Source organism: Chelonia mydas, chromosome 3 (assembly GCF_015237465.2).
Source record: "Chelonia mydas isolate rCheMyd1 chromosome 3, rCheMyd1.pri.v2, whole genome shotgun sequence".
Classification (NCBI taxonomy): Eukaryota; Metazoa; Chordata; order Testudines; family Cheloniidae; genus Chelonia; species Chelonia mydas.
Window position 1 is genome coordinate 92,548,494 of NC_057851.1, and position 26,297 is coordinate 92,574,790.

At 37.1% G+C, this 26,297-nt stretch overlaps 1 protein-coding gene across 2 annotated transcripts in view; it reads left to right on the plus strand.

The window, feature by feature from the left end:
- Nucleotides 1–21,850, plus strand: part of RNF217 (ring finger protein 217) — a 99,296-nt gene extending 77,446 nt beyond the window's left edge. Inside the window, exons 5-7 of one of the 2 annotated variants that reach the window (XM_043542860.1) lie at nt 4,809–4,880; nt 10,401–10,470; nt 17,782–21,850. In XM_043542860.1, the coding sequence (XP_043398795.1) occupies nt 4,809–4,880; nt 10,401–10,470; nt 17,782–17,785 (146 nt within the window). In that variant the 3' untranslated portion in view covers nt 17,786–21,850. Of the gene's footprint in view, nt 1–4,808; nt 4,881–10,400 lie in introns of both variants that reach the window. The other variant, XM_037894717.2, reaches the window with a different exon arrangement.
- Nucleotides 21,851–26,297: the final 4,447 nt, after the last annotated feature.

The following is a 26,297-nucleotide window of genomic DNA, read 5'->3' on the forward strand; positions in this document are numbered from 1 at the left end:
ATTGACTGCATCATGATCCTTGTGCATTAGTTGGACTAGATTCTCAGCTAGTGTAAATTGGTAGAGACTCCACTAAAGGCAATGGATCTTCACCAGTTTACACCAGCTGTGTATCTTGCCCAGTGCGTTCTATATAGAGGCCATAACTATGCATTTTGTTTACAATGAGAAACCAGTTCTTTAGTGGTGGCTATGGCAGACCCCTTTTTAGCAGTGGAATTCATTACAATTTATGCTTCTGTTTCATATGATTCATCAAAAATATTCTGTTGTGGACTCATGTCGTATCTGCTTCTCCTCAGCTTAAAGTGGACAGTGGATATACCAGCTAGTAGTAGAAAATGTACTGCAATGGACAGTCCTGCACTGGCAGGACAAGGTACTTATTGTCCTAATTAATCTTACAACTGTAAGTTCAGTGACTCTATTAACTGAATTTGAAGGCACAGATGGGCTGGTTACAAGCAGTAATCTAGGTATTTCTCTCCGGGGTGAGAATTCTCCTCTTGCCCTCCCCCCTATCACTTAAGTTTCTTGCCCTAATGAGTTCCATTCATTCTGATAAACAGAGGTGTTCTGTTGCTGTCCCTCACTTTTTTTAGTGTTCTAATTTAGATATTTCATACATTTTATACAAATAGTTTCTTCAGTTAAACACCATGAATGGTGATGTGTTAAGCAGTAACTGTTATTTTTTTACTGCTGCCAAGCATGCTGACCAATATCATCTGGAATGGATTGATTTAAGTCACTGATTTTAATTACACCTCTACCAAATACAACGTGAACCGATATAACACGGGTTCACATACAACGCGGTAAAGTAGCGCTCTGAGGGGCGGGGCTGCTTTAATAATGGAAATGCTCGAGGCCAAAGCAAGTTTGATATAACGCAGTTTCACCTATAAAGCGGTAGGATTTTTTGGCTCCCGAGGACAGCATTATACCAGGGTAGAGGTGTATAATTTAAATCAGCAAATGGGAAACCTTAAAGATAGAATCATAGAATATCAGGGTTGGAAGGGACCTCAGGAGGTCATCTAGTCCAACCCCCTGCTCAAAGCTGGACTAATCCTCAATTTTTGCCCTAGATCCCTAAATGGCCCCCTCAAGGATTGAACTCACAACCCTGGGTTGGTTTAGCAGGCCAATGCTCAAACCACTGAGCTATCCCTCCCCCAGCCTTGATTAAAATTGATTTAAATCAAGATTTTCTGCTTGCTGATTTAAATAACTGATTTTAATCTTGGTTTGCATTTGTACCTTTTAGTTATTTCTTAAAGAATGGTTGATATTGGTAGGTTGGTAACCAGTGAAACCTTGATTTGAAACTAAATATAGCCTTTGCTACTTCTTGTTAACCAGGAGAATACACTCTATCTATGCACATTTAAGTAACTATATAGATGTGACATTCCCCAGGGTACAATCTGGATAATTGAATAGCTGTGTCCTCTCAACCCTCCAACCTCGGGTGCCTTTCACACTGCTTTGCTCTGAGAACAACCACTCCTTGCCTTTTAACATACAGCCTCTAGCATGCAAAATTACTCCCAGCTGAATTATATGAGTGCTTCTAGCCAGCCACTCCTAAATTATGTTGCAGAGTGAAACCAGCAAATTCTCAGTCCCAGACTTGTCCCAAGAAATGTGTGTCTTGTCCTGCCCAACTCTTTTTCTTTCCGTGCAGTACAAGCTCATAGAAAGTCCATCATTTCATTAAAAGAAAATGATATGCACAAACCCTATTGTCTCAGGTTCCAGACACTTCAATCCAAACGCACACTGATTTAGATAAAACAAGTTTATTAACTACAGAAAGATAGATTTTAAGTGATTACAGATAATGAGGCATAAAAGTCAGAATTGGTTACAAAGAAATAAAAGGTAAACGCAAACTAATACCTAATTTATGAAGCTAAATGAATTCAAAGCACAGGTTTTTTTCACCACATGCTTTCACTGGCTGACCTCCTTTAGTCAGGACCACTCCCTTAGTTCACTGATGCGTCCTTTGTCTTTCAAACATTGTTGATGCTGTGAGTGGAGATGAGGCAAAAGAAGTGATTTGTGTCCTCTGTTCCTCATTTTTATATCTTTTACTCTTTGAGAATCCTCTCCAGCTGGGATTCAGGTGATAGCCAGTCTGCTTACATGGAAACCCCTAGCTGTTCCATTGCCAAAATGTAAATTTCTCACTGACGCCCTTCTTCCTGTTAAAGAATAAACACTCAACCAGTAATAGTTCACTTGATTATGTTGACATATGGCTGAGGTACTTGCTAACCTTTTGTCTCTGAGGAACTGGTTTGGGTTGTTTTTCTAACTTGGAGCATGTCTCAGCAATGTCATAGAGTAAAATCTTATAATTTTACCTACAATGTTGCTGCACACATTTTACCAGGACAGTAATATTTAATAGATTTTGAGTTTTCAAACAATACCGCACAATGCATAGTTTGTTCAAAATTTATCATAGTCTTGTAAAAGTGATGAACATAAGGGTACAGGCTGTCATGAGAGATTAATGTACATTTATTCAGATTCTTAATTTTTACATTTTTTATTATAAAATGCTGAATCACACATTTCTTTACTAAATTGATTTTTTTTTTACTTGTGACTTGTGTTAAACTATATTTGCATGGTAATTGGAATTCAATTATAAATTCACAGACCGCATTTTAATATTTTTTTAAATAAGCTACCATAACTATGCTGGTTACAGAATAAGAAAGTTTATCAAAATATGTTTTTTTATTTAAAACGGCTGTATTAAAGGAATTCTTACATGTAGTTACTGAATTCCACTGATTGTTTCTGGTCACTGTCCTTCAAGATTTTAGAACTATTAGATCTCATCCTCTCACAGCTAGTTTTTATTCATAGATTGGAATTGGAAAAAAAGCTTTCCTACTTTTTTCAACTCCCAACTGGTTTCTCCCCTTTGAATGAACTAGTTGATTGAACTGAAATGAAGAAAATATTCTCTCTGCACCCGCAGAAGAGGCTATTTCTGGTTTAGCGCTACAACAAACTCTAATTCCAGGTGCTTTGCCAATGATTTCCAAGTTCTACCAGTTCAGTGGTTTGACGTTCTTTAAAACTTCAGTAGCAAACATGTACTGCTTGTGTATTTTTAAATGTAATTATTTTAATAGATTTCATAGGTTTAGGCCTGAGTATAGCTTGTCATAGCTTCAAATACTTTAAATATTTTTACTTTTTAAATACTGAAATAACAAAAATTGATGGTTTTTATCTATATGCTTTTCCTTGATTGCCTTATTTCCTTGTGGTCCCCACCTGTCTATTTGCATCCATCTGCTGTCTCTTGTGTTAGATTGCAAGCTATTTGGGGTAGAGACTGTTGTCTTGTTCTTTTTACAGCATCTAGCACAATGGCATCCTGATCCATGGGTAGGCGTCTAGGTTTTATGATAATTCAAAGAATAAACTTTTCCAAGTCTTTTCTTTTAATAATTAATCATACTTTCAGAACCCTTCTCTCCCGCTCAACACACTCTGTTTTTAAGGCTTTTTGAATTATACAGAAGTGTGAAAAGGACCAGTTCAGCTACCGTTGTAAATGTTTGTGAAACATCTTGTTTTCCCTTCAAACTGCTCAAATTAGTGGCTCTGGTTCTGGAGAAGTTTACATCATTGTTCTCTTGAATGATGAAATCATTCCCTAAAACCTAATTCAAGTCAGTCTGTATTTCTGAGGTATCTATTTTTAATTTTCCTCCCCTTCCAAAGGTAATCTCTTAAAGGCACAACCTAATTTACTGAAATTCACATCTCCATTTGAACTACTGGACCATTAGTAACAATAAAATACTTGGCATTTACTTCCCACTTTGCATTTTCAAGCAGCTGAGACCAGAGCCCCTTTGTGCTACATGCTATACAACACATGGAAAGAAACTATCCCTGTTTCTAGAGGTCAGTCTGTGTCAGCAAGACAAAGTAGTGGTATTGCATGGGTTCTAGTTTAATCCAAATTGATATCAGTTTGGCAAGTCTTTGGCTTCTCAGTCCTTTCATGCAGTTGAACAGCTGTAAACTAAAAACCTAAAAAGAACAACCCATGCAGTGTAACTTCTATGCTCCTATGGCGTCTACTCAGCTCAACTCTTCTAACCCCGTCCTGGGAGAGCCACACCATTTCTTTTAGGTATTGATTGGAAACAGGATTAGATGCTCTTAGGGATTGGCCCTGCATCATGGAAGTCAATGGGAGCACTACCATTGCCTTCAAAGGGCAAAGGATCAGACCCTAAATTAGCTAGTTATCAGTTGGTGACGTCTCTTTGAGCTGCTGCTACTGACTATAAACTGAGATCCTGTTTTTGGATCTGGGCCTAACTCCATAGATCCCCAGAATGATGGATGCTTTGGTGGGGCATCTTCCTAGGGATGGTAGTGGGGTGGATGTAGTAGGACTCCTAGAGCCTCCCAAGGGGATACCAAAAGTACTGAGCGTATATGCCCATCGTTCTGCTCTTAATCCTGAAACGTCCTAAAATTAGAACTGGTAATAGATGCACTGTGAAAGCTGAGATACACAAAGGTAGATTGTGGCATGTGAGAGTGGTTACAGTGCAGGAAGAGCAGAAGATTGGCTTATCACTAATGGCCTCTCACTGGAGTTGAAGGATATCATTTCAAAGGGGAACTCCAGTAAAACTTCCAAAAATTAGTTTTATTTCAGAAGTACCTATGAGGTTAGATTATTTCAAGCATTTGTGGGTAGCCAGGATGATAATGAAGTAAAATAAATAATTTTAATTATTTTTGTTTTTCAGCTGGAAAATTACTCATTGCACCCTTAATACTGGTATTGGGACTGGCACTGGGAGCTATAGCTGTTGTAATCGGTAAGAACTCATGCAGCATAATAATGACTGTTCTGCTAAAAAAAAGGAATGTCTGAGTCTAAGTAATTAGTATATCCCGAATCTGATAGTATAATTCAGTTGAAACTTAGTGATCGTATTAAAGGGTTAACACAAAACTGGGAATCAGAAGCTGCTGATCTGGGTTCTAATCCTGATTTTGCCACTGACATGACATGTGACCTTCAGCAATTCATTCAATCTCACAGTAATGCCATTTTTAGAGATGGATAAATGGAGGCACAAATACATACATACATACATACATACCTCACAGGGGTGTTTTTTGTGACTGATGTTTGTAAATCACTTTGCGTCTTAATAATGCTTTCTATATGAGAATCTCAATGCATTATAATTATTTTTTCCTGTGCAGGATTGATGCCTCCCAGCTATTTAGAAAGAACAAATTATTTTCAGTGAGTCAATACTTAGGGCTTGTCTGCACTAGAACATTTTGCTACCTGAAGTATATCAGTTACAGTAACAAAACCTCCTTTAGTGTGGTTGTAGTTATGCCAGTATGAAAGTGCTTGTACCAGTACATCTTAATCCTGGGTCGGAAAGCAAAATAAGCTATATACTGGTATAAGGTATCTTTATTCTGGTGTAACTGTGGCCATGCCTACACTAGAAGTGCTTTGGTGCTTGGTGCTTTTGTTTTAACTTTTTTGGTGACATTTCTATGCTGGCAAAAGCCCTAGTGTCAGTGCATTTATACTGACATAAAATGCTTTTGCCTGTAAAGCTTATTTTGCTCACCAAGCTATACTGGTGAAACCACTTTTTCTGCACTAAGAGGGGTTTGTCTAGCTATATACTGGCATAGCTATAATGGCAAAACTTCTAAGTGTAAAACTGGGCCTTAGCTATGATCAGATCACTGAAATGATCCTGCAGAGTAATGTGTATGGGGTTTAGAAAAGACATGTTGATTATATATAGTTAATCTCTGAAATTGAAGTAATTATAGCAACGTCTGGTACCAACACAGCTGTAAAAGTAATCTTAATAGGGAAGTTGTAAACCACTCTACACCAGTAATTTCACCATCTGTATTTTGAGAGTTCATTTTGGTAAATACTGAGCTAGGAGTAATGACTTCAGAAGGTTTTCTTTTTGGTATGATAGAGCAGCAGTCTCTGAAAAGCACATATTTTCTAATCAGCCCATATGGACAAAGTGTATGGACTACTCTTTCAATTTGGATTGAAAAGTACTTCTAACAAACTGTTCTTTTTCACTTAAAAAACACAATCAGGTTTATTAAACAGCTTGCTTTTTACAGAAAGGCTTTAAGATAAACTCAGGTCTTGCTTAGGCTAGGATCAAAGGTGTAATATTAGCACACATTTGCTGATGTGAAGATAAGACATGCTGCCTTCAACACATACTAAACTGGTTGAATTAAAGCCTAGAGAGGAACTTGGTCTTTAAGTTGACCAATTTAGCACGTTTTAAGGCAAAATATCAATGTGTTAGAACATGTTGGATAACACGGACAAACACCACACCTTTAAATCCTAGTCTAGACAAGGCATGAGTGAAAATCACTCCACATAATATTTGTATTTCTGTATCACCTTCTCTCTGATCAACTCAAAGTGCTTTATAAATATTAATGAACTAAGCCACATCCCTTTGAAGGCAGAAAGGACTGTTGCCCTCATTTTGCTGAAAGGTATTGCTGTTTCTCCTCCACTTTTCAAATTAATAGGTTACTGGAAAGCCAGCGAACTGCAGATGTTTCGTACACTCATTGTGTCTTTATGCAGACAGCTGGTGATCTGGAGACCATACTTTTTCACTAGGGAAAATGAAAACATTATATTGAGGATTTGCTTCCTAGTTAATTAAGTTTAAAATAAATAAGTTTTCTGTTAAAATACCACTCCACCTAATGTTCAGGAAAGTGAAGTTACTAATAGAGGAAGACGTAATACTTGAAATCTACAAAAAGAAAAGGAGTACTTGTGGCACCTTAGAGACTAACAAATTTATTTGAGCATAAGCTTTCGTGGGCTAGAGCCCACTTCTTCGGAGGTATGCATCTGATGGAGTGAGCTGTAGCCCACGAAAGCTTATGCTCAAATAAATTTGTTAGTCTCTAAGGTGCCACAAGTACTCCTGTTCTTTTTGCAGATACAGACTAACATGGCTGCTACTCTGAAACTTGAAATCTACATTCCATCAAAAAAAGACAAGGACCGGGGGAAAAAACAGCTGTAAGCAGAGGGTAAAAACTGATTGATTTTTTTTACTATGCCAATACATACAGTCTGATATCTATGCAAAGCACATTGTATTTAGCTGTGACGCTTGGAGTACCTTTCCTAGTCCTGAAGAAGAACTCTGTGGAGGTCTTAGTGAAGTAAATCCTAGTGAGGTAAATAGAAAGGAGCATAAACGCTGCCAAATTAAATGTAAAAATGTAATAAGAAAAGCCAAAAAGGAGTTTGAAGAGCAGCTAGCCAAAAACTCAAAAGGTAATAACAAAATATTTTTTAAGTACCTCAGAAGCAGAAAGCCTGGTAAACAACCAGTGAGGTCCCTGGATGATCGAGATACAAAAGGAGCACTTAAAGACAATAAAGTCATCGCGGAGAAACTAAATGAATTCTTTGCCTCAGTCTTCACGGCTGAGGATGTTAGGGAGATTCCCAAACCTGAGCCGTCTTTTGTAGGTGACAAATCTGAGGAATTGTCACAGATTGAAGTGACACTAGAGGAGGTTTAGGAATTAATTGAGAAACTTAACAGTGCAAGTCACCGGGACCAGATGGCATTCCACCCAAGAGTTCTGAAAGAACTCAAATGAGAAATTGCGGACCTATTAACTATGGTTTGTAACCTGTCCTTTAAATCAGCTACTGTACCCAATGACTGGAAGATAGCTAATGTAACACCAATATTTAAGAAGGGCTCTAGAGGTGATCCTGGCAATTACAGACCAGTAAGTCTAACATCAGTACTGGGAAAATTAGTTGAAACATTAGTAAAGAATAAAATTGTCAGACATATAGAAGAACATAAATTGTTGCGCAAAAGTCAACATGGTTTCTGTAATGGGAGATCATATCTTACTAATCTATTAGAGTTCTTTGAGGTGGTCAACAAACATGTGGACAAGGGGGATCCAGTGGACATAGTGTACTTAGATTTCCAGAAAGCCTTTCACAAGGGCCCTCACCAAAGGTTCTTACGTAAATAAAGTTGTCATGGGATAAGAGGGAAGATCCTTTCATGGATTGAGAACTGGTTAAAAGACAGGGAACAAAGGGTAGGAATAAATGGTAAATTTTCAGAATGGAGAGGGGTAGCTAGTGGTGTTCCCCAATGGTCAGTCCTAGGACCAATCCTATTCAACTTATTCATAAATGATCTGGAGAAAAGGGTAAACAGTGAGGTGGCAAAGTTTGCAGATGATACTAAACTGCTCAAGATAGTCAAGGCCAAAGCAGACTGTGAAGAACTTCAAAAAGATCTCACAAAACTAAGTAATTGGGCAACAAAATGGCAAATGAAATTTAATGTGGATAAATGTAAAGTAATGCACATTGGAAAAAATAACCCCAACTATACATACAATATGATAGGGGGCTAATTTAGCTACAACTAATCAGGAGAAAGATTTTGGAGTCATCGTGGATAGTTCTCCAAAGACGTCCACGCAGTGTGCAGCGGCAGTCAAAAAAGCGAACGGGATGTTAGGAATCATTAAAAAAGGGATAGAGAATAAGATGGAGAATATCTTATTGCCCTTATATAAATCCATGGTACGCCCACATCTTGAATACTGTGTACAGATGTGGTCCACTCATCTCAAAAAAGATATACTGGCGTTAGAAAAGGTTCAGAAAAGGGCAGCTAAAATGATTAGGGGTTTGGAACAGGTCGCATATGAGGAGAGAGTAAAGAGTCTAGGACTTTTCAGCTTGGAAAAGAGGAGACTAAGGGGGGATATGATAGTGGTATATAAAATCCTGAGTGGTGTGGAGAATGTGAATAAGGGAAAGTTATTTACTTGTTCCCATAATATAAGAACTAGGGGCCACCAAATCAAATGAATAGGTAGCAGGTTTAAAACAAATAAAAGGAAGTTCTTCACTCAGCGCACAATCAACCTGTGGAACTCCTTGCCTGAGGAGGTTGTGAAGGCTAGGACTATAACAGAGTTTAAAAGAGAACTGGATAAATTCATGGATGTTAAGTCCATTAATGGCTATTAGCCAGGATGGGTAAGGAATTGTGTCCCTAGCCCCTGTTTGTCAGAGGGCAGAGATGGATGGCAGGAGAGAGATCACTAGATCATTACCTGTTAGGTTCACTCCCTCTGGAGCAGGTGGCATTGGCCACTGTCGGTAGACAAGATACTGGGCTGGATGGACCTTTGGTCTGACCCAGTATGGCCATTCTTTTGTTCTTATGAGCTCAAAAGCGTCTCTCTCTCTCACCAAGAGAAGTTGGTCCAATAAGATATTACTTCACACAACTTGTCTCTCTAATATCCTGGGACCAACACAGCTATAGCAACACTGCATACAACCACTTAGTATAACATAAATCACAATATCCTTGTGGCCCAAGACATTACTTTTATGTTACATGGTAGTTCAGGTTATATCACCCATGAAAGGTTTTCTATAGTCAGAAATTGGGATTCTGGAAAGTGAGCAAATAGAAAAGAAAATTGAACTGAAAGTAGGTAACAATGAGTGTAATTTAGTGTCGGAGTTTTTAGATTTGCATTTGTATGAAAACTGATTTATTAACTTAGTTGTGAATTTAAAAGTGTGTAAGTTTAAAATATTCTCTTTAAATCTATGATGGAATTCTCATGTCTTGTATAATAGACACTACGGAATAGACATTTATTTTTGTTCCTGAGAGATAGGGGCATTAGCAGGAATTGTATCATGTAAGTTACAAAATAAACACTGCTTTTATCATAAAGCCAGTAGTTAGCAAGTAAATTAAAAGTAAACCGTAAATTGAATGGCATCCTTCTTTTATACCCACAGGATCTTTATGCTAGATAAAATCAGAGAGTTAAGGTTTCTTTGAATAAATCTAAAAGTATTTTGGAAAGCTTCCTGATAATTTATAATTTCACAGCAAAAAACTTCAATGTGGAGTTAAGATTGCCAGTGCTCAACAGTTCTGTACTATTTATGTCCTTTGACGTATTGTGAGAGTTTAAACTATGCAATTTTCGAAGTATAATATAAGTTTTAAACCCAAAATTAATGAAAGATAGAGAAAAGTTAGTGTAGTTACCAAAAAGAGACGATTGCAGTTCAGTGTTTTCCGTGCTAGTCTAAATGTCTTAACCATTTAAAGTTTCACAGGAATTTGTGGAGCAATATTTGGATACTGGGTGGTGTGTGTGTGTGTGTGTGTGTGTGTGTGTTTCAGTAGATGCGCACACACTGGGAAATTACAATTTAGTATTTCATAACTATATACTATTTTCTTTTAATTTTGTGTGTTCTTTTTTGGCAGGTTTATTTGTGTTTCCTATCTATTGCCTTTGTAAAAAGCAGAGGAAAAGGTCACGGACAGGTATGCCCTGGTAAGAATGGACCTTACTCACCTGAACTGAGCTGGTCATGTAAGGGCTATACAAAAATTGTGCGACAGAGCAATATAGTACTGGTTAACAGCTTTGAAGCCACAGTCCTGGAAAAAGAATAGGAACTTTCTGCGATATTCCCTCCACACAGTACACTACTGCTGACCAGAATGCCTCCTACTCTGGTGCACTCCAACAAGATGGGCCCCCTAACTGCTGCTTTTTAAATGTGTTTTTTACTTTATTTTTAAAGGTTTAGGTCTAAGTTTCTTTCGTAGACAATCAAAGTCTGTATTATAGCCACAACTCCACTGATTGTCCTGTGAAGAAAACATTTAATTGGTAACATGTTTTCCATTTAGCTTCTGTATAGGCCTTTCAGAGGAAATGCCTAGAGGTGTTTGGACTTTTAGTGTACACTGAATAGCCTAGTCTGGTTTTAGAGTCTAATTCTGTAAGTATTTTTCATCACACAGTGTTCTGTCTAACATACCAATGTGTAAAATCAGATGCTGGAAGATGATGGCTGGTTATATTGTCTGCCGATTTTACCAGCGGATTAGGGAGCTTAATCACCTATGTGGCAGGGGTTGCCACAGCCAAAATATCAGTGCCTCAAAGGGAAGTAAGGAGTAAAATTATTGGAACCAAGTCAATGATATTTGTTGTAGTATTTAAATTACATTAAGAAGATAAGCAATGATTTTGGGGAGACTAATTCTGTAGGACATTACAGCATTTCAGCCCCTCCCAGCAAAAAAGAAATGTCTGTCTTAGCTAATGAAACAAATATTACTGGCCCTTTCTGTCTTCAGGCACTCACTGAAAGTGAGATGGGGAAATGGCTGGGAAAGTCTGTTTTCATGGTAGAGCTAGAACTAACTTGTATCTTCAGTTGTATTTTGGCACATACACTACAAACTAGCTACAGTATGAAGATTCAATCTATGAAATATTATTTACCCAAACAGCACGTTTAAGTTGTTAAGTAGACTGCTCAATTCCTAAAAGACCCAATGTCTCATGGGTGGGGGCAGGCAGAGCGTGGAGGCAAGGAGTTAGAAACAATCCTACTAGTATTCCATACTTTGTTTTCTCTTCCTTGGTTTTGATAATGTACTGTGACAACAATACCTTTGTTTGAAGAGCTCGGCTAGTCCTGTTGTTTATTCCTAACTTAAAATCATATTATTCTGACTGACTTCTTTTTCACAGTCCATTGCAATCAGAACAATGTAATTAAAGGTTAGGAATAAGTTACTAGAAATAAAAAACAAAAAAAATCCCATTATCTTGCTATCATGCAAATATCACTAAAGGTTTTTTTAAAAAATGTTAGGAAGAAGAAGAAATGAAAATGTTTGTAACTAGAATATCTAAACATTAAAGGAGGAGGAGGAAATAAAAATATCAGTTTTTTCCATAAAGTGTCAGTTGGCCTTTAAGAAACAAAAGGAATAAAATTGATTAAAATGGCCATATTAACTGACCACATCTAGCCACGTATTTGTATATGCTGTGGTTTTATTTAGTCTCCTTCAAAGCTTGTAGGTATTGTAAATTGCATCCAATTACAGCATACAATTTTGCAAGTATATATTTTGCACTGATATCCTTAAAAAAAAAAAATCAACTGAAACCTGAATATAGCAGTAGCAATTTAGTGATCCATGTTTACCCCTGCAGTAGAGTGTACTTCAACTTCAGAGCCTCAGTGGATGAAATTGTAGTGGATTTTGTTTACCTGGCAACACAAATGTCAGCTTACTGTAGTTGGCTAGTGTTTGCTTATTTACAGGCTTTAGCCAGCTTGCTTTTTTTTTTCTTACCAAAACACTGTGTACAAGTATATAATAGTAGCCAAGATAGTTCCAACAGCACCTGTCAGTTCATCTTCCATTTCAGTTTAAAGGTATGCTGACCCTGCAATGATTGTGGAAATAGGACCTTTCCTAAGAGTTTTATATTAAAAACGGAGGCAATTACCTAATTTCAAAGTATAGTATTTCTATTTAAAATACATATATTATATAACTTTAAAACCGTCTCTGCTATGACACATCTGTCCCTTATTTTGGTTGTACCTGAAAGTTGTCAGCTGCCTTGAAACTAGTCTGTTTTAAGAGTCCGTTTTCTGAGGTCAGACATATCAGTTGTTTTTGGATTACTCAGGGATTTTTATTCCTTTCTTTTAAAAGTCAAATAACTTTCTGGGGATACTTTTGTATTATTTAGAAAAGTTCCAGACCTTAGAGATGTATAGAGAATTTTGGTGTTTGCGGTGTAGTCTATAAAACCAGTGTCAAATCAACTATTTCATTTAAGACTATCTTAGTACTTGAGATTTTCTGTAATTGGTTACACAGTGGAATGATTCAATTATTCTTCCTGGTTCTTTATAAATGTTTGAAATATTCTTACAATGTGTAACCTATTTTTGTAGCTTTTTCAGTATGGGCGGTTTGAGGTAATAACTTCAGATTTTCTTATGGGAATGCAAGTAAGATCTTAAGATAAGAGCATGGAATGAATAGCATGCATTTCCACATTAGTGCCATCAGAGGGGGTAGGGTAATAGATCTAGTCACTTATTATAATCAAAAAAAATATTTGTGAACAGAAAAAGCATGCCATTAAGGTTAAAAAAATACAAAATAACATATCTCAGTTCCTACAGTACTATGTCATCTAGGGCATTAATTTAATCAAGGTAGACAAAATCAAATGGAAATGATTTTTCCAGTTTGTTTGTACATATAACAAAATTAGCCAAGTTTAATCTAATGAATTTATAAAGATGAGAGAGTATGCTTATCTTTTGTATGTTCTCTCTCCAAAAGAATGATAAGAATAATTGATAGTGCTTTCTTGTATGAGAGGAGAGAGATTCAGTCCTGGATTGCTTGCCTACTTTGTAGTTCACTTCTTCACTCTTCTTAAATTAAAAATACCTTAAAAATTTGAACACTATATTAAAAAAAAGACTATTATATATTCCAGTTCAAATATGTTATCACATAAATTGACAACTATTCAAATGTGAATACTTCTAAGTTTAACTATTTTGTTGATAAAATTTTGACTTCTAAACAGTCTTTTAATTTTCTGGAAAATAAATTTAATATTTGATTTGAAAGTAAAAGTCAATATTTTCTAAATTATTTCTGATACGCATAAATTTTACCAAAATTTCTGGAATAGAATTTATTTAGCTACTAGGATTGGGAAATTGATAAATGGTTTTTCATTCATCCTCTTACCAAGTATTTTTATTTGTAAATTATATAGAGTAAAACTTACATGACAGCACTCTTTACTAGACAACAGTTCTGCTCTGCCTTGATCAGTAAACCCCTTCCATTAAAACACTAAGTTGTTTCCCATTTGAATGATTCTTAAGACAGGTTTCATGTTACTGTATGCTGGACCCACGGATGCAGTAGGCACTGGGAAGTAGCCACAGTAGACAGTAAAAGGTTGTTTTCATTTGAGGAGCTCTTTCACACCAGAAGACATATTCAGAATGAGATTCCACAAGGTAATTGGAGAGTGGCAGGCTAGCTGAGGACATGATCGCTGCCCACTGTAGAGATTCCTGTGCAAAGATAATACAGCCTTAGCCTGAATTACCTTTCTACAGCCACCTCTCTGCAATTGGAAGCCTCCCTTAAAAGTAGATCCCAGCATCTGATGCCAGCTGTATAAGACCTATCATAGTGGCTCCAACTGTGGTCCCAGTAAAACCAAGTTGGGCAGAGTTCCAGGATTTCAGTGTGAAGGGCTCTGGCCTCCTGATCTTCTTAAATCTCTGATTTTCGATGCCAGCTTTGTTCTTCTTCCATGGGGAGGAACAACCTACCACCCACAAGGCATGTCAAAGACTTCCTCATTCTTTGTCCCCTCGCAGATTGTTCTATCAGAGGAGGAAATTTGGCCCTGTGTACTTAAATTGTAACTTTAAGATACTTATTTTCAAGGTAGTAGCCCTCCTGGGTGAAATAAAATTTGAGGGCAAAAATTCAGGAGTTGTTACCCCAGTATATAGTTATTACAGAGTTATCAAAGCCCCCTGAAATTATGAATATTGTACTGAAAAGTATCCTCTTAATCCTGCATTCTGACTGGCTACTCTGATTATCTCTGCTCTGAATGACTAGTGCCCTAGAACTTCCCACCCATATGTTCACAACAAACACTGCCACCTGCCAATCTAACTCTAGTTTTCCCAATATTTCTCTCTCCCATGCTGCTGTTTTCCCCTTGAGGAAGGTTTAGTCCCCTCCCTTCCTTCACTTACTGTAATTAAATGGTGTTTAGTGCAACTAGGTGAGGTTACAGGGTGGGAAGGGGACCAGAAGCTGAGACAACCATATTTGTGGCAGTATGTTATGGAGTTCTAGGTGCAGTAGCCTTTCATAATGGAGGTATTTGTGTAACTGTAAGGTGATTATGCAGGGAATTGCATATTATATTATTGGAAAATAACTAGTTATTGTGCAAATCCTATTACCTTAGCCAATAAGAGTGCAATGAATTACGCAACTGAAAAGTGGGACTGCAGTTATGAGTCAATAACTGTACTGCAACCCTGTCCTCCAGTTGATTATAACATTTCCTTTTCAGTATCACAAATTATATTTACAACATTTCCAATTTTTATCACTTATTTATAGCACAGTATAGTCATATCTTTAAAATAATTAAAAATGCACTTTCAGTTCACCTCTGTGATCTCCCTTTAGGATAGCAGGGGCTGAGGATCTGTCCATAGTTCATTTTTTGAGATACTATATAAATAGTCGTTTATTGCACAGCTCTTGATGACATGGTGTTTTTTTATTGCATCTGTTCACCTTGCTTTTGGAAGGTTGGACAACATGATGTTTTAATTTTTCTATAATATTAATGAGAGGTGAATATTGCCAATAATACTTGAAATACTTGCCACTATGAATTTTGTTTAGCCAGTGAGCTGTCTGTTTTTCCAAAGAGTCATAGCAGTTAGTGTGACATTAAAAAAAAAAAAAGTGCAGGACAGTATAACTGTCTCTTGTAGAGGACTGATAATTCTTTGCTTACATCTGATGAAATGATTCTTAGAGAATTTAATGGTTTCTCTTGTCAAGTGTATCTAATTGGTTCAAATTCAGTGGCCAAATGGATTACTTTTACAGACTTTGAACTTTTAAATCTTCTGGCATTTCTTTCTGTAGTGGACCTTATACCGTTTATAATTCTTGGCCATGGTTATGGCTGTATAATTCTAAGTTGTGGGTGTGAACCATGGGCCATTATAACTTAAATCTATATTAGATCACTTTGAATTTTGCTGATGGGAAGCATCCTAAAGGAGCACTTTGTTGGAAGAGAATTTCATGATTTCTTCATCAGGAGCCTTTTAGTTGCAGTGGGCCAAATTTGCTGCTGGTGTTTGCTGCAGGCACAACTCCATTGGAGTCACTGAAGTTGCATCCATTTGTATGCCAGTAGTAAATTTGGCCCACAGTGTTTTGACCAAGTTACATGAAGTTATGTTTAAGGACTGTAGCACAGCAACTTACATCTTCTGTAAGAGCAGAATTTTTCAGAAAGGTGCTCCCCTCTCCACCCTTGTAACGCATCCCATCTTTTTTCTATCAAAACCTCTTAGTAGTTTCTTCATAGTAACACTAGCACCGGTTTTTCTTTGGTGTTTTTTTTTTTTTTGTGGGGAAGCGAGGCTAGACTTTTTTCTGTAGAATAGTTGATCTGGTCTCAAATTGCTTTCTCTGGAAGGTTCCATGCTAAAGGAATGTTGACTTGTAATAATACATAGCCATTTTTCCTCTTTGGGATACTGGTAAACCACTTTGTATATAGTGTTTATTTAGGCATTTTTTAAAGTCTGCCCTATTCAGCAGACCCATATCACTAAGTTTTAGGAACTGCAACCTGCAGATATCCAGAGTTTTTAATAGGGACTTTCACACTGGGACAAACTTGAAAAAGAGTATTCATATACAATTCGCAGTTTGAGTTGCTAATTTTTTTTTTTTTTTTTTTTGATATTTTGCCTATTGTTAGTAGAGATATTTACATCAAGGAAACTCTCTTTCAGAACCCAGCTTCATCATTTGTTATATTTTGCAGTGAAGTAGTCCTGTGATTCAGAAATCAGCCTGACATGGAAAACAGTGATGTCATGATTCAACATTTTGACTTCACTTACATAGGAGTAATTGGCTTGTTAGGAGGCAAGAAAAAGTAAAATATATAAAAAGAATGAATGTAAGTTTAAAGAGTGACTGTATTTGTAATTTTTCATACCATTGAGTTGATCTAAGCAAAATTGTCCCCATAACACATTGTGACTCCTTAAAAACAGGACCTACTACAAAATTACTTTCTGTTCACAGGACTGTAATTTTCCTGGTCCAGCTTCTTCCATGTTATTCCAAGTGATAGTAAAGGCTTTAGAGCTATCTATATTCTCTTCCTATAAAAAGTGGAAACATTAGCAGTGAAAGGCAAAATCATTAATGCTCTTTTTAATATGGCAGTAAAATATTTGCCAATACCTACGGTATTGTAGGAACTTGATTATAGAATGCATGATGTATTTGAGATATGAGTGTGTGTAAGTAAGGTACAGTTGCTTGTTTCTTAGAAAAGTAAAACTGGATGTCTAAATATGTCTCATCTTTCCCCTTAAAAATTATTGCAAGTCTTATTATATAAAATTAAAAGACCCTGTTCTCAATGGTAATTAGGAAAAAATACTGTGTACAGCACAGCAGAAAACCTTTCATTTTCTGTTTGGCTCATGTGAAAAACTGAACAGTAAATCTGAAATTGTTGTATGGATCAAAGTCAAAATGGCAGAGGTTTATTTGAAAATTATTAGAGAAATACCCATTTTTACACTAAAAAAACAAAAACAAAAAGTGTGTGCAAGACCCTTTTAAACATCAGTGCATGCCAGCCCCTTGCATTTCCAGCTATAATGTTTCACAAGACCTGGCATAGGCAATTAGGAAATTCTTGGAAAACAGTGAAACAAAAATGATACTTTGTTAGCAGTTTTTATTTATTTATTGTCACTAAATCAGCATAAAGTTACTAATGTGATCCCATGATTGCCTCATTTTACAAAGAAAAAAAGGTGAAATGAAAAAACATACAGTCAAAACAAGCTGTTAAAATGTGAACACTGCTGCTTGTAAATTGCTGATACAGGCAAGAAATGCGCTCATATCTGATCCAAGCTCCAGGGGAAGCCAAACAGGTTCAATCTTGAGCCATGTCCCATTTTTTTTTACATGGAAATTGCAGTTAAGAATTTTTCATGTCAATCTACATTCTCCTGCTTCATATCCAGAAATTAGTACAAGTACAAGGAGGTAAATTTACATCTGTCTGTTTGTGCCATCTCATAATAAAATGTTTACCTTATTGCCCGTTGTTATACATTTTATTTAATTATATTCCCAACTCTCAAACTGATGGTTAAAGTGGCTAAAGAAGGAAATAATTGCATTTAAAATTGACCACTTGAGACAATATTGGTACAGTATTACTATTCGCTAATGCAGTTTAGCATATATAAATAGTATCACATTTTGGATTATAGTATGATAAGAATTTTATCATTACATAATATTGTTCAGTTTAATAGCAATGGCTCCTAAAAAGAGAATGATCTTAGGCTAGTATAAATGGATGTAACTCAATAGACTTCAGTGAAGCTAGGCAGATCTATAAAAGCTGAGGATCTGACCTATTATATTTTCTATGGGAAATTTAAAAACAAACCCCTAATGTCTCCTTTGGGATTTTAAATTAAATTTCTAAAAAAATTCCAAAATTAGACAGCCTAAAATCTTTTTTGTCCAATCTTGAACTGTTCAGGGCCAAATTTCTTATCTTTAATGGCAATTAAATCATTGAAATAAAATAGGTTTTTTTTGTATGTGATATACATAAGTACAATATATGGTGAGAAAATAAAAATATTAATCCTGCTCCTAGCATTGTTCAGAACATAGGTGGTGATCCTACTTCTAGCAAAATCAGTGACAAATCTTTCTCCCCTTATATGAAGTAGACAGGAATGCTGGGGCAAGAGGGAATTTGGATTAATTAAGTAAGCAGTCTCTCCAAATGTATTTTAAAATGAAAAGTTGCATGCATGAATAGGACTCTAATATATCTCTTAGGTAGTCAACAAAGAGAGAGAAACAGAAAGGCCATTAAAAATTGGAAAAGTGGGTATGATATTAACACTTGCTTTTCAGGTTTGATTTAGAGCATTGTGTATTGACAGCATGCTTTTATTAACTTATGTTAGTGCCTTATTGCTTGAATCAGTTGAGTTTTCCTTTATAAAAGAGCCATATAGGAAATATTGACAAGTTGATTGCTATATATAGACATCTTTAGACCAAAAATCTTTTTTTCTGAAACAGGGATATTTCAACATAATACATTTTAGGAACAAGAAAGGTAATCTAACCTTTCTGTTTTTTAAACTACTATTCATTCCCCCTCCTTTTCCAGAAATGCATCTAAATATGTATTGTCAGTGTTCATTTTGTCTTCTAATAAAAGTAACTGTGGGTTTTGACATAACCTTTCAGGCCAAATTTTAGATGAGAGAATGGTGGAGCCAGGTTTTACAACCGGGGGGGGGGATTTGTGGAAACTTCTGTTTAATGGATGTACTCCTTCTCTGCCGCTGCATCCTCTTTGCCTTGCCGAGGGAGTGCCTACCTCCTGCACCAGCACCCTCCATCCCGACACCACAACCCCTAATCCTGGTGCAGTGCAGGAAGGAGACCTTAGGGATGGGGGTGGGGGGAGGGCTGGAAAGCAAGCCTGCCCCGCACTCACGTGGCAGTGGTGGCTCCTGACCCACAGGGCTGGGCCTAGCTCCCTACTCTGGGTATTGCAACCTAGCACACAAATAATAAGAGCATCATTTAGATTTGGCCTGGTTACCATTTCACCATGAATTTGAGTGAGTGGCATTGTGATGTGGCTCACGGGGTTGCTATACCACTTGAACCTGTGTGCCATGTTGCAACTCCTGAAATGTGCAACCAGGCCCAGCCACGTGGGACAGGAGCAGATGCTGCTGGGTGAGTTTGGGGCAGGCTTGTAGTGTCTGTGGCATCCAAGGATGATTGAAGAGACATCCTGGCTAATATCTGACCTTCCATGACGATGGCCTGAAACTGTTCCCTCTGAAAATGCTGTCATACACCTCCTTTTGTCAGTTACATAATATGCTTGAAAAGTTACCACACATACACCTAAAGGCCACTGGGGGAGAGGCAGTTGCCCCCTACCTATTAGTTCTGCTACTGATGATACGTTAAAAGTTATAATCCTGGATTAAAGAGATTTATTCTTGTGTGAAGAGACTTGAGTTAATGTGAAACGGATACATGCCATACTGAGTCTCAGTCTCAAAAAGGAGGATGTGATTGCAACTTCTTTCCTCCCTTCTGTCAAACTATTGGGTGAAGTCCCAGCCCCCACTGACTTCGGTGAGGGCCAGGATTTACCCACTATATTCTAGATCGCATGAAATATTTACATATGTACCCTAAAAAGTTACTGATCCCTTTTTTTGTCTCTTTCCTCAAATCTGGTGTCAGAATAAGGAATACGTTCTGTTTCTGAATTTTTGTAGATTCTTCTGAATTGTTGAAAATTAAAAAAATAAAGACCAATGTCAATTGTCAAAAGAAAATTACTGTAGGCAAACTGATTTTTAGATGAAAACTGATGCTTGTTTTACAAAATTATTTCTTCATGAAACTATGGTCATAAATATGCTTCCTTTATAAACTGTTTTCTACACTCTGTCTAGTTTGACCAAAAATAAGGTTGTGTGGCTTTTGTTTTCTAGAGCCTTTCCTGTTACTGAAATTTCTGAATTCTAGAAGATGTTTCATCCAGTGCAGTTAGCTTAAATTACAGTAAGGAAAATCTTTGAAGAAATTATTATTCCCACCTGAAGTTCGACTTTTTACAAAGAAACATACAAGTACTTCACTAAGATTCAGTCAGATATGTCTTAATTCCAACATACTACAATTCTGAAGTTACTAAGATCAAGGAATTTGCCTGAGAGTCTCACTTCAGTGAGACTTATTGAATTGCCATAACCCTTGTTGATACCCTCTCATACCAATAGCTTTATTCCTGTAGTATCTTAAATTTATCAGAATTAAGTACTCTACAGTCTACTGAATGAGAGACCATGTATCGTAAAGTCTTCAGCTATCATAAGAGAAACATGCAGTATTTGTGTAACAAATTGTTCCCTCAAAAGCACATTCTTCTCTGCTTCCATGCAACTAAAATACTGAAAGATAATGTATAATTCTTATCTTGTGTTTCTATTTGAAAATTACATTATACAGCAAAATTATTTAAAGCAACATTTTAGCAAGAGTGATTGTGTCTATACTAAATTTGTGAATGTTAATCTAAAATCTCTATGCTACAGTAATTTGACAAAAAAAACCCAAACACCTCAATAGATGATTTTAGGCAGTATTTTTTTTTTTTTTTAACTAATCTACCTTCCAGACTGATACTTTAGAATTATATCAATGGCTATTACTGAATATGCTCCCTCCACAATTGCTTCAGTTTGTGTCAATGTTTTGTAATTAATAATTTTTGCTATCCTTTTGAGTGCCTTTTGTTTTAGGTGGCCTATAGACAATGTTTGTCCTCTATCATCCTCTGTACAATCTGCCATAGGAGTGTCTGACTAAACTTGTACTAATGAATGTAAAATAATTAAAATGAATCCTGTTCTTCAAAAACATTTAGACACAGGTTGTATATGCACATGTACAAAAACATGGAAAGAAGGAAAAGCGTCATCCTGCTGGACAGGACCTTTTGAAATTTAAGTGAAATTTTTAACAGTTTATTTTCAAAATGGTACCTCACTAATATTCATTTAGAGGAACGTCATTGTACTGTTCCACTTTGCTAAATCCAATCACACTTACTGTAGGCATTTTCAGTAAAGAGTGTCCAGTGAATCTGGTGTATATCCTGTGAGTGAAGTTCATAAGTCAGAAGCTTATGGTGCTTCAGTGCTTTTGAATGCATCCCTTTGACTTTCATCAATATTCTAATGTCCCTTATTTATGAGGAATTAAAAGGAAATTTTCTCATGATGAAACTGGAGGATGTTATAAAAAGAATCTGAATGCACTTCACCTGTTCTAATCTTGGGAAACAGTGTTCTGAGTATGTTAAGATATGGATTGTGTGAAGGTATACACAGTGGAGTTTTTCTTTACTTGCATGCTGAGGGTCATACAGTGTCATCTAGTAATGTCTACCTAATAAAGTTTTGGAGAGGAAAAAGCTACTGATGTTTCTGAATCCTTTTTTGCAAGCAAAGGACTAAACTTCTGTAGCTGTACAAATTAGGCAAACAGTCTGCGCGCACATTGGAAAAAAAAATTGCCGGTCCCCCACATCAGATAGCTTGAGAAGCACTAATTTAGATAACGTTTTGAAACAGGAAAATAAAAAATATTCTCCAGAACCCATTCTTCTAATCACGGTAACTATAAGGATACCAAAAATTTCAGTAATCTTGAAAAGGGTGCTCTCAAGTGTTAACTAGACTTAGCCAGTACTGTGCCCTTAACTGTCACCGAGAATACCTATTTCTCAGGGATTGAAACTTTTGGTTAAAAAAAGGAACTATGCCTTGACTACATTTTGTATGATAAAATGTATCAATAGGGTTCAGTGATTTTAATTCACATTCTAGGGTGTCTCTAAGCATAAAGTCTGATCCAATGAACAGACTATCAGAGGGGAGTCAGGAGACTTGCATTCTAGCCCCAGTTTTGCCACTGAGTCACTGTGAGACTTTGGGCACGTTTCTTAATCGCTTTGTGCTTCAGTTTCCTCTGTAAAAACGGAATAATAATGTTTATTCACCTTGTTAAAGCACATTGGCTTCTATGGATCCAAACCTCTAAATGCAAAGTGTTGTATATCTCTGATAATTGACCCTAAAGTGTCTAAACGCATGAGCGTAATCATGATTATGTGTGCAGAGAGTTTACAGGAAGAAACCCTTGGGAAAGAAAAAGGTACTGGTAGTTGCTCTTCAGAGATAAATATCGCTATGCTGAGCTGCCACCTTCCTACAACATTATACAGATAGCTTTGTTTTAGATTTGCCAGAAAAGACCTCACAGAGGGTGAGCTGAAGATCTAAGAACTTGATCCGAGACTGAGAGAGAAACTATGAGATAATGAAGTCCTAGGCCATTAATTCAATTAATGGACAAAATGTTCTCTCATTGAGCCAGTTTCTTCATCAGAAAGCTAGTGACAGAAAATAAGAAAATTTGCATGGAGCCTCTAGCTGACAGACTGTATGAAAAGAAGCAGGAGGAAAAACTTGCTCATCATTCAGCTCCAAGATTTGAGCTGGATGAGATGTATCTGTCTCTAAGCCAGTCTGTACATGAATAGTACTAATTCCTGTGTACCTAATAAACTAGTTGCAGTTTAAAGCACCTGCTTTCTTTTGACTTCTTAAATAGTTTTGGACTTAAGTTATTCATCTAATACTGCTTCAATTTGTTTTACTTTTTAAAGGGTGATTTCTATTATTTTTTAATTGCATTTAAGAATGTTGTACAACATTCCAAGTATTTTGGTCGGGGCAGGAAAAGGGAAAAGTTAACTAAATAAAATTAACATTAAACAGTGATTATTAGAGATAAGTGAGCCTGAAGACCAAAATTCCATGATTAACTGAAAGGGCTTCCTTTTCTAATGAATGTGCACTCCGTTTCTTGTACAAATAGTTAGCAGGCTATTAATGTGTACAGGCTATTAATGTGTACAGTTCTTGTGATTGTGTAATTATGATCATTTTGTGTACAGACCTAAATATTTGGTCCCTAATGGTTGCTGAAGCCCATTTCCGAGTTAATTATAACTGGCATAATTAATGATGATTGATTGGGAATTATAGACCAATCAGCGTAACTCTGATACCTGGAAAGATACTGGAACAAATTATTAATAATGGGGGAGGATAATGGGGTTATAAGGCAGAGCCAACATGGATTTGTCAACACCAAATCATGCTAAACCAACCTAACTTCCTTCTTTGACAGGGTTACTGGCCTAGTGAACAGCAGGTGATTTTTAGTATGGCTTTTTATGCTGTCCTAAATGATATTCTCATAAGCAAACTAAGGAAATGTGGGCTAGCTGAAATTATTATAAGGTGGGCGTCCAGCTGTTTGAAAGACCATGCTAAAAAAGCAGTTATCAATACTTCACTGTCAAACTGGGAGGGCATAAAAGTGGGATCCTTTAGGGGTCATTCCAGTATCTGGACTACTACTCAATATTTTAATTTATGACCTGGATAATGGAGTGGAGAGTATGTTTATAACATTGCAGATGACCTCAAGCATGATGGAAGTTGGAGGTGATTTGGAGGACAGGATTAGAATTCAAAATAACCTTGACAAATTAGAGAATTGGTCTGAACTCAAGACAAAAATCTGTAACGATAAGTGCGAAGTACTTCACTTGTAAATTTGATTTTTTTTCCCTATCTAACTACAAAATGGGGAATAACTGGCTAGGTGGCAGTATTGCTGAAAAGGATCTGAGGGTGATAGTAAATCACAAATTGAATATGAGTCAAGCCTGTGATGCAGTCACAATAAAGGCTAATATTCTGAGGTATATTAACAAGAATGTCATATGTAAAACATGGCATGCTAGATGTGGAGCTGCCTAAGCCAGCCAATGGGAGATGGTGAGGAGAGGCCTGGGTTCTAAACGCTGCCCTTCTCACACAGTTTAAGTCTGGGCTGCAGGGAGTAGCTTAGCTGTGTGGATGATTCACAATCAGGAACCCCTCTTTTCAAGTCAGGTAGCATAGGCTTCTAAACTGTTGCTTGGGAGAATGAGCTAGGCAGATGTCTGTCTCACTCCGCACAAAATGGCTGAATGATGCGGTGGTGCCCATCTTACAACTTTTTGCACAGTGGTCACACTTGGGATGTGAGAGATCCCTGTTCAAATCTTTTTCCCCCTCTACTGAGGGGGGAACTAAATGTGGGATTTCCCACATCCTAGGTAAGTGCTCTAGCCACTGGGCTCAAAGTTATAAGGTGAACAGTAACACCACCCTGTCTGGGCAGATTTTGAATGAAACCAGCTCCAGTAGGCAGCCTCAGCGTATACCTACTGGATCAGGCCCTGCATGCAATTTAGGTATTTGCCTGCCTATCTTCCCTGGTTCATGAATTGCCCTGGGTCTTAGGTGGGAAGTAGGCATCCACAGGACAAGAGTGTTTATGATCAGAGGTAAAAACGTCAGTGTATAGGGAACTTCTATTCCTGAAAATGTAGGTGTCAAATGAGTGCATTTAGGTACCTACAGGGTGCAGGGAGAGTTCTGTGAATTGCTGTGGAGCCTAAACCCCTGATTTAGCTGCCTAAGTACCTTTGTTAATCCAGCCATAAACCTCTATTATGTGGCCATAATACACAGTATAGTATATGTACCTGGCTACTTAAGAATGTCAGTGTCAGCCTTCTTTTCAAAACACTTCCCAGTGCTGTCAACAAATCCATCACTCAGAGACAACCTGCATGCTCTTGCATTGATGAGCCACTGAAGACACTTGGCTAGCCTAAGGAGACATATTTCTAACATTTCTCCCAGTGAGGCTTGATTGGCTCAACCAGTGGGTAAGTAAACCAGCCAGGTGGCTTGCCTACAGTGAAAACATGCTACTGCTTCAGAAACAAATACAGAGTATATCTAGTAGCTGCCACACCTTATTTCTGGATGTTTCTGGGTCAGGTAATGAGTCCTGCATGAACTATGCATGTATGCTGAGACAACATCACAATGTTTTCAGCTAACTTTAAATGTTTTTGTTGCAGTCTACCAGACTCTCCTCACACCATTGCTAATATCGCAGTCATGGACTCATTAACACTACTATCAATGTAAGGAAAGCGTAAGAGATGATGGGGACTTGGGGAGTTTGTAAGTTAAATTTTCCTGGGAGCACAGAGTAAAAGAGATTTTAATCACAAGTGGCTAACAAGCAGGTAGAGGCTAAAATCAAAATGGAATCTCACTAGCTGTATTCTTCAGAAGGCAGTCCCATGGGCCAACTTGACCACAAGGGCCTTCATTTGGCCTACCAGCCATCAGCTGTTCTGTTCTGCTTCCAGTGGGGGGCTCTGCTGTAAGGATGGCCCTGCTTCCTGCCTCTGTGCTTCCCTGACTTTGGGGTGCGTAACTCATGAGTTTTTAATTCTTGTGGTTGCCAATCTTGAGTAAAAATTACAGAAGAAATTGCCTTTCAGAAAGATTTCATACAAGATAGCATAGTGCCCCTAGGATCAGATTTCTAAAGATATTTAGGGTCACTAGTGAGATTTTCAGAAGCAGCTGGGTTTTCAACCTTTAAAAATCTGGCCTTTACTGAATATTTGGGAAACAAATTCTACTCACAAGTGGTGAAATACATTCAAATGCTGGGTACAGATACAAAACAGTTGCCAAGGGCCAATGATAGATAAAGGAAAGCAAAGAAGTTTTAGCACCAACCCAAGAACTCAGGCAGCCTTGAAGTTTTATGAGCCCAAAGAACAGACTTGTGTTATAAAAAAAAGGAATATGAACACTAATTTATGAATGAAAATTATAGATTACAAAATCACAACTGAAAAACAGGAAATGTTACTAGAAATGCTGTAGCTGTGATTGCTGAAGCTACTAGCAGCTATTCATATTTTCCACTGAT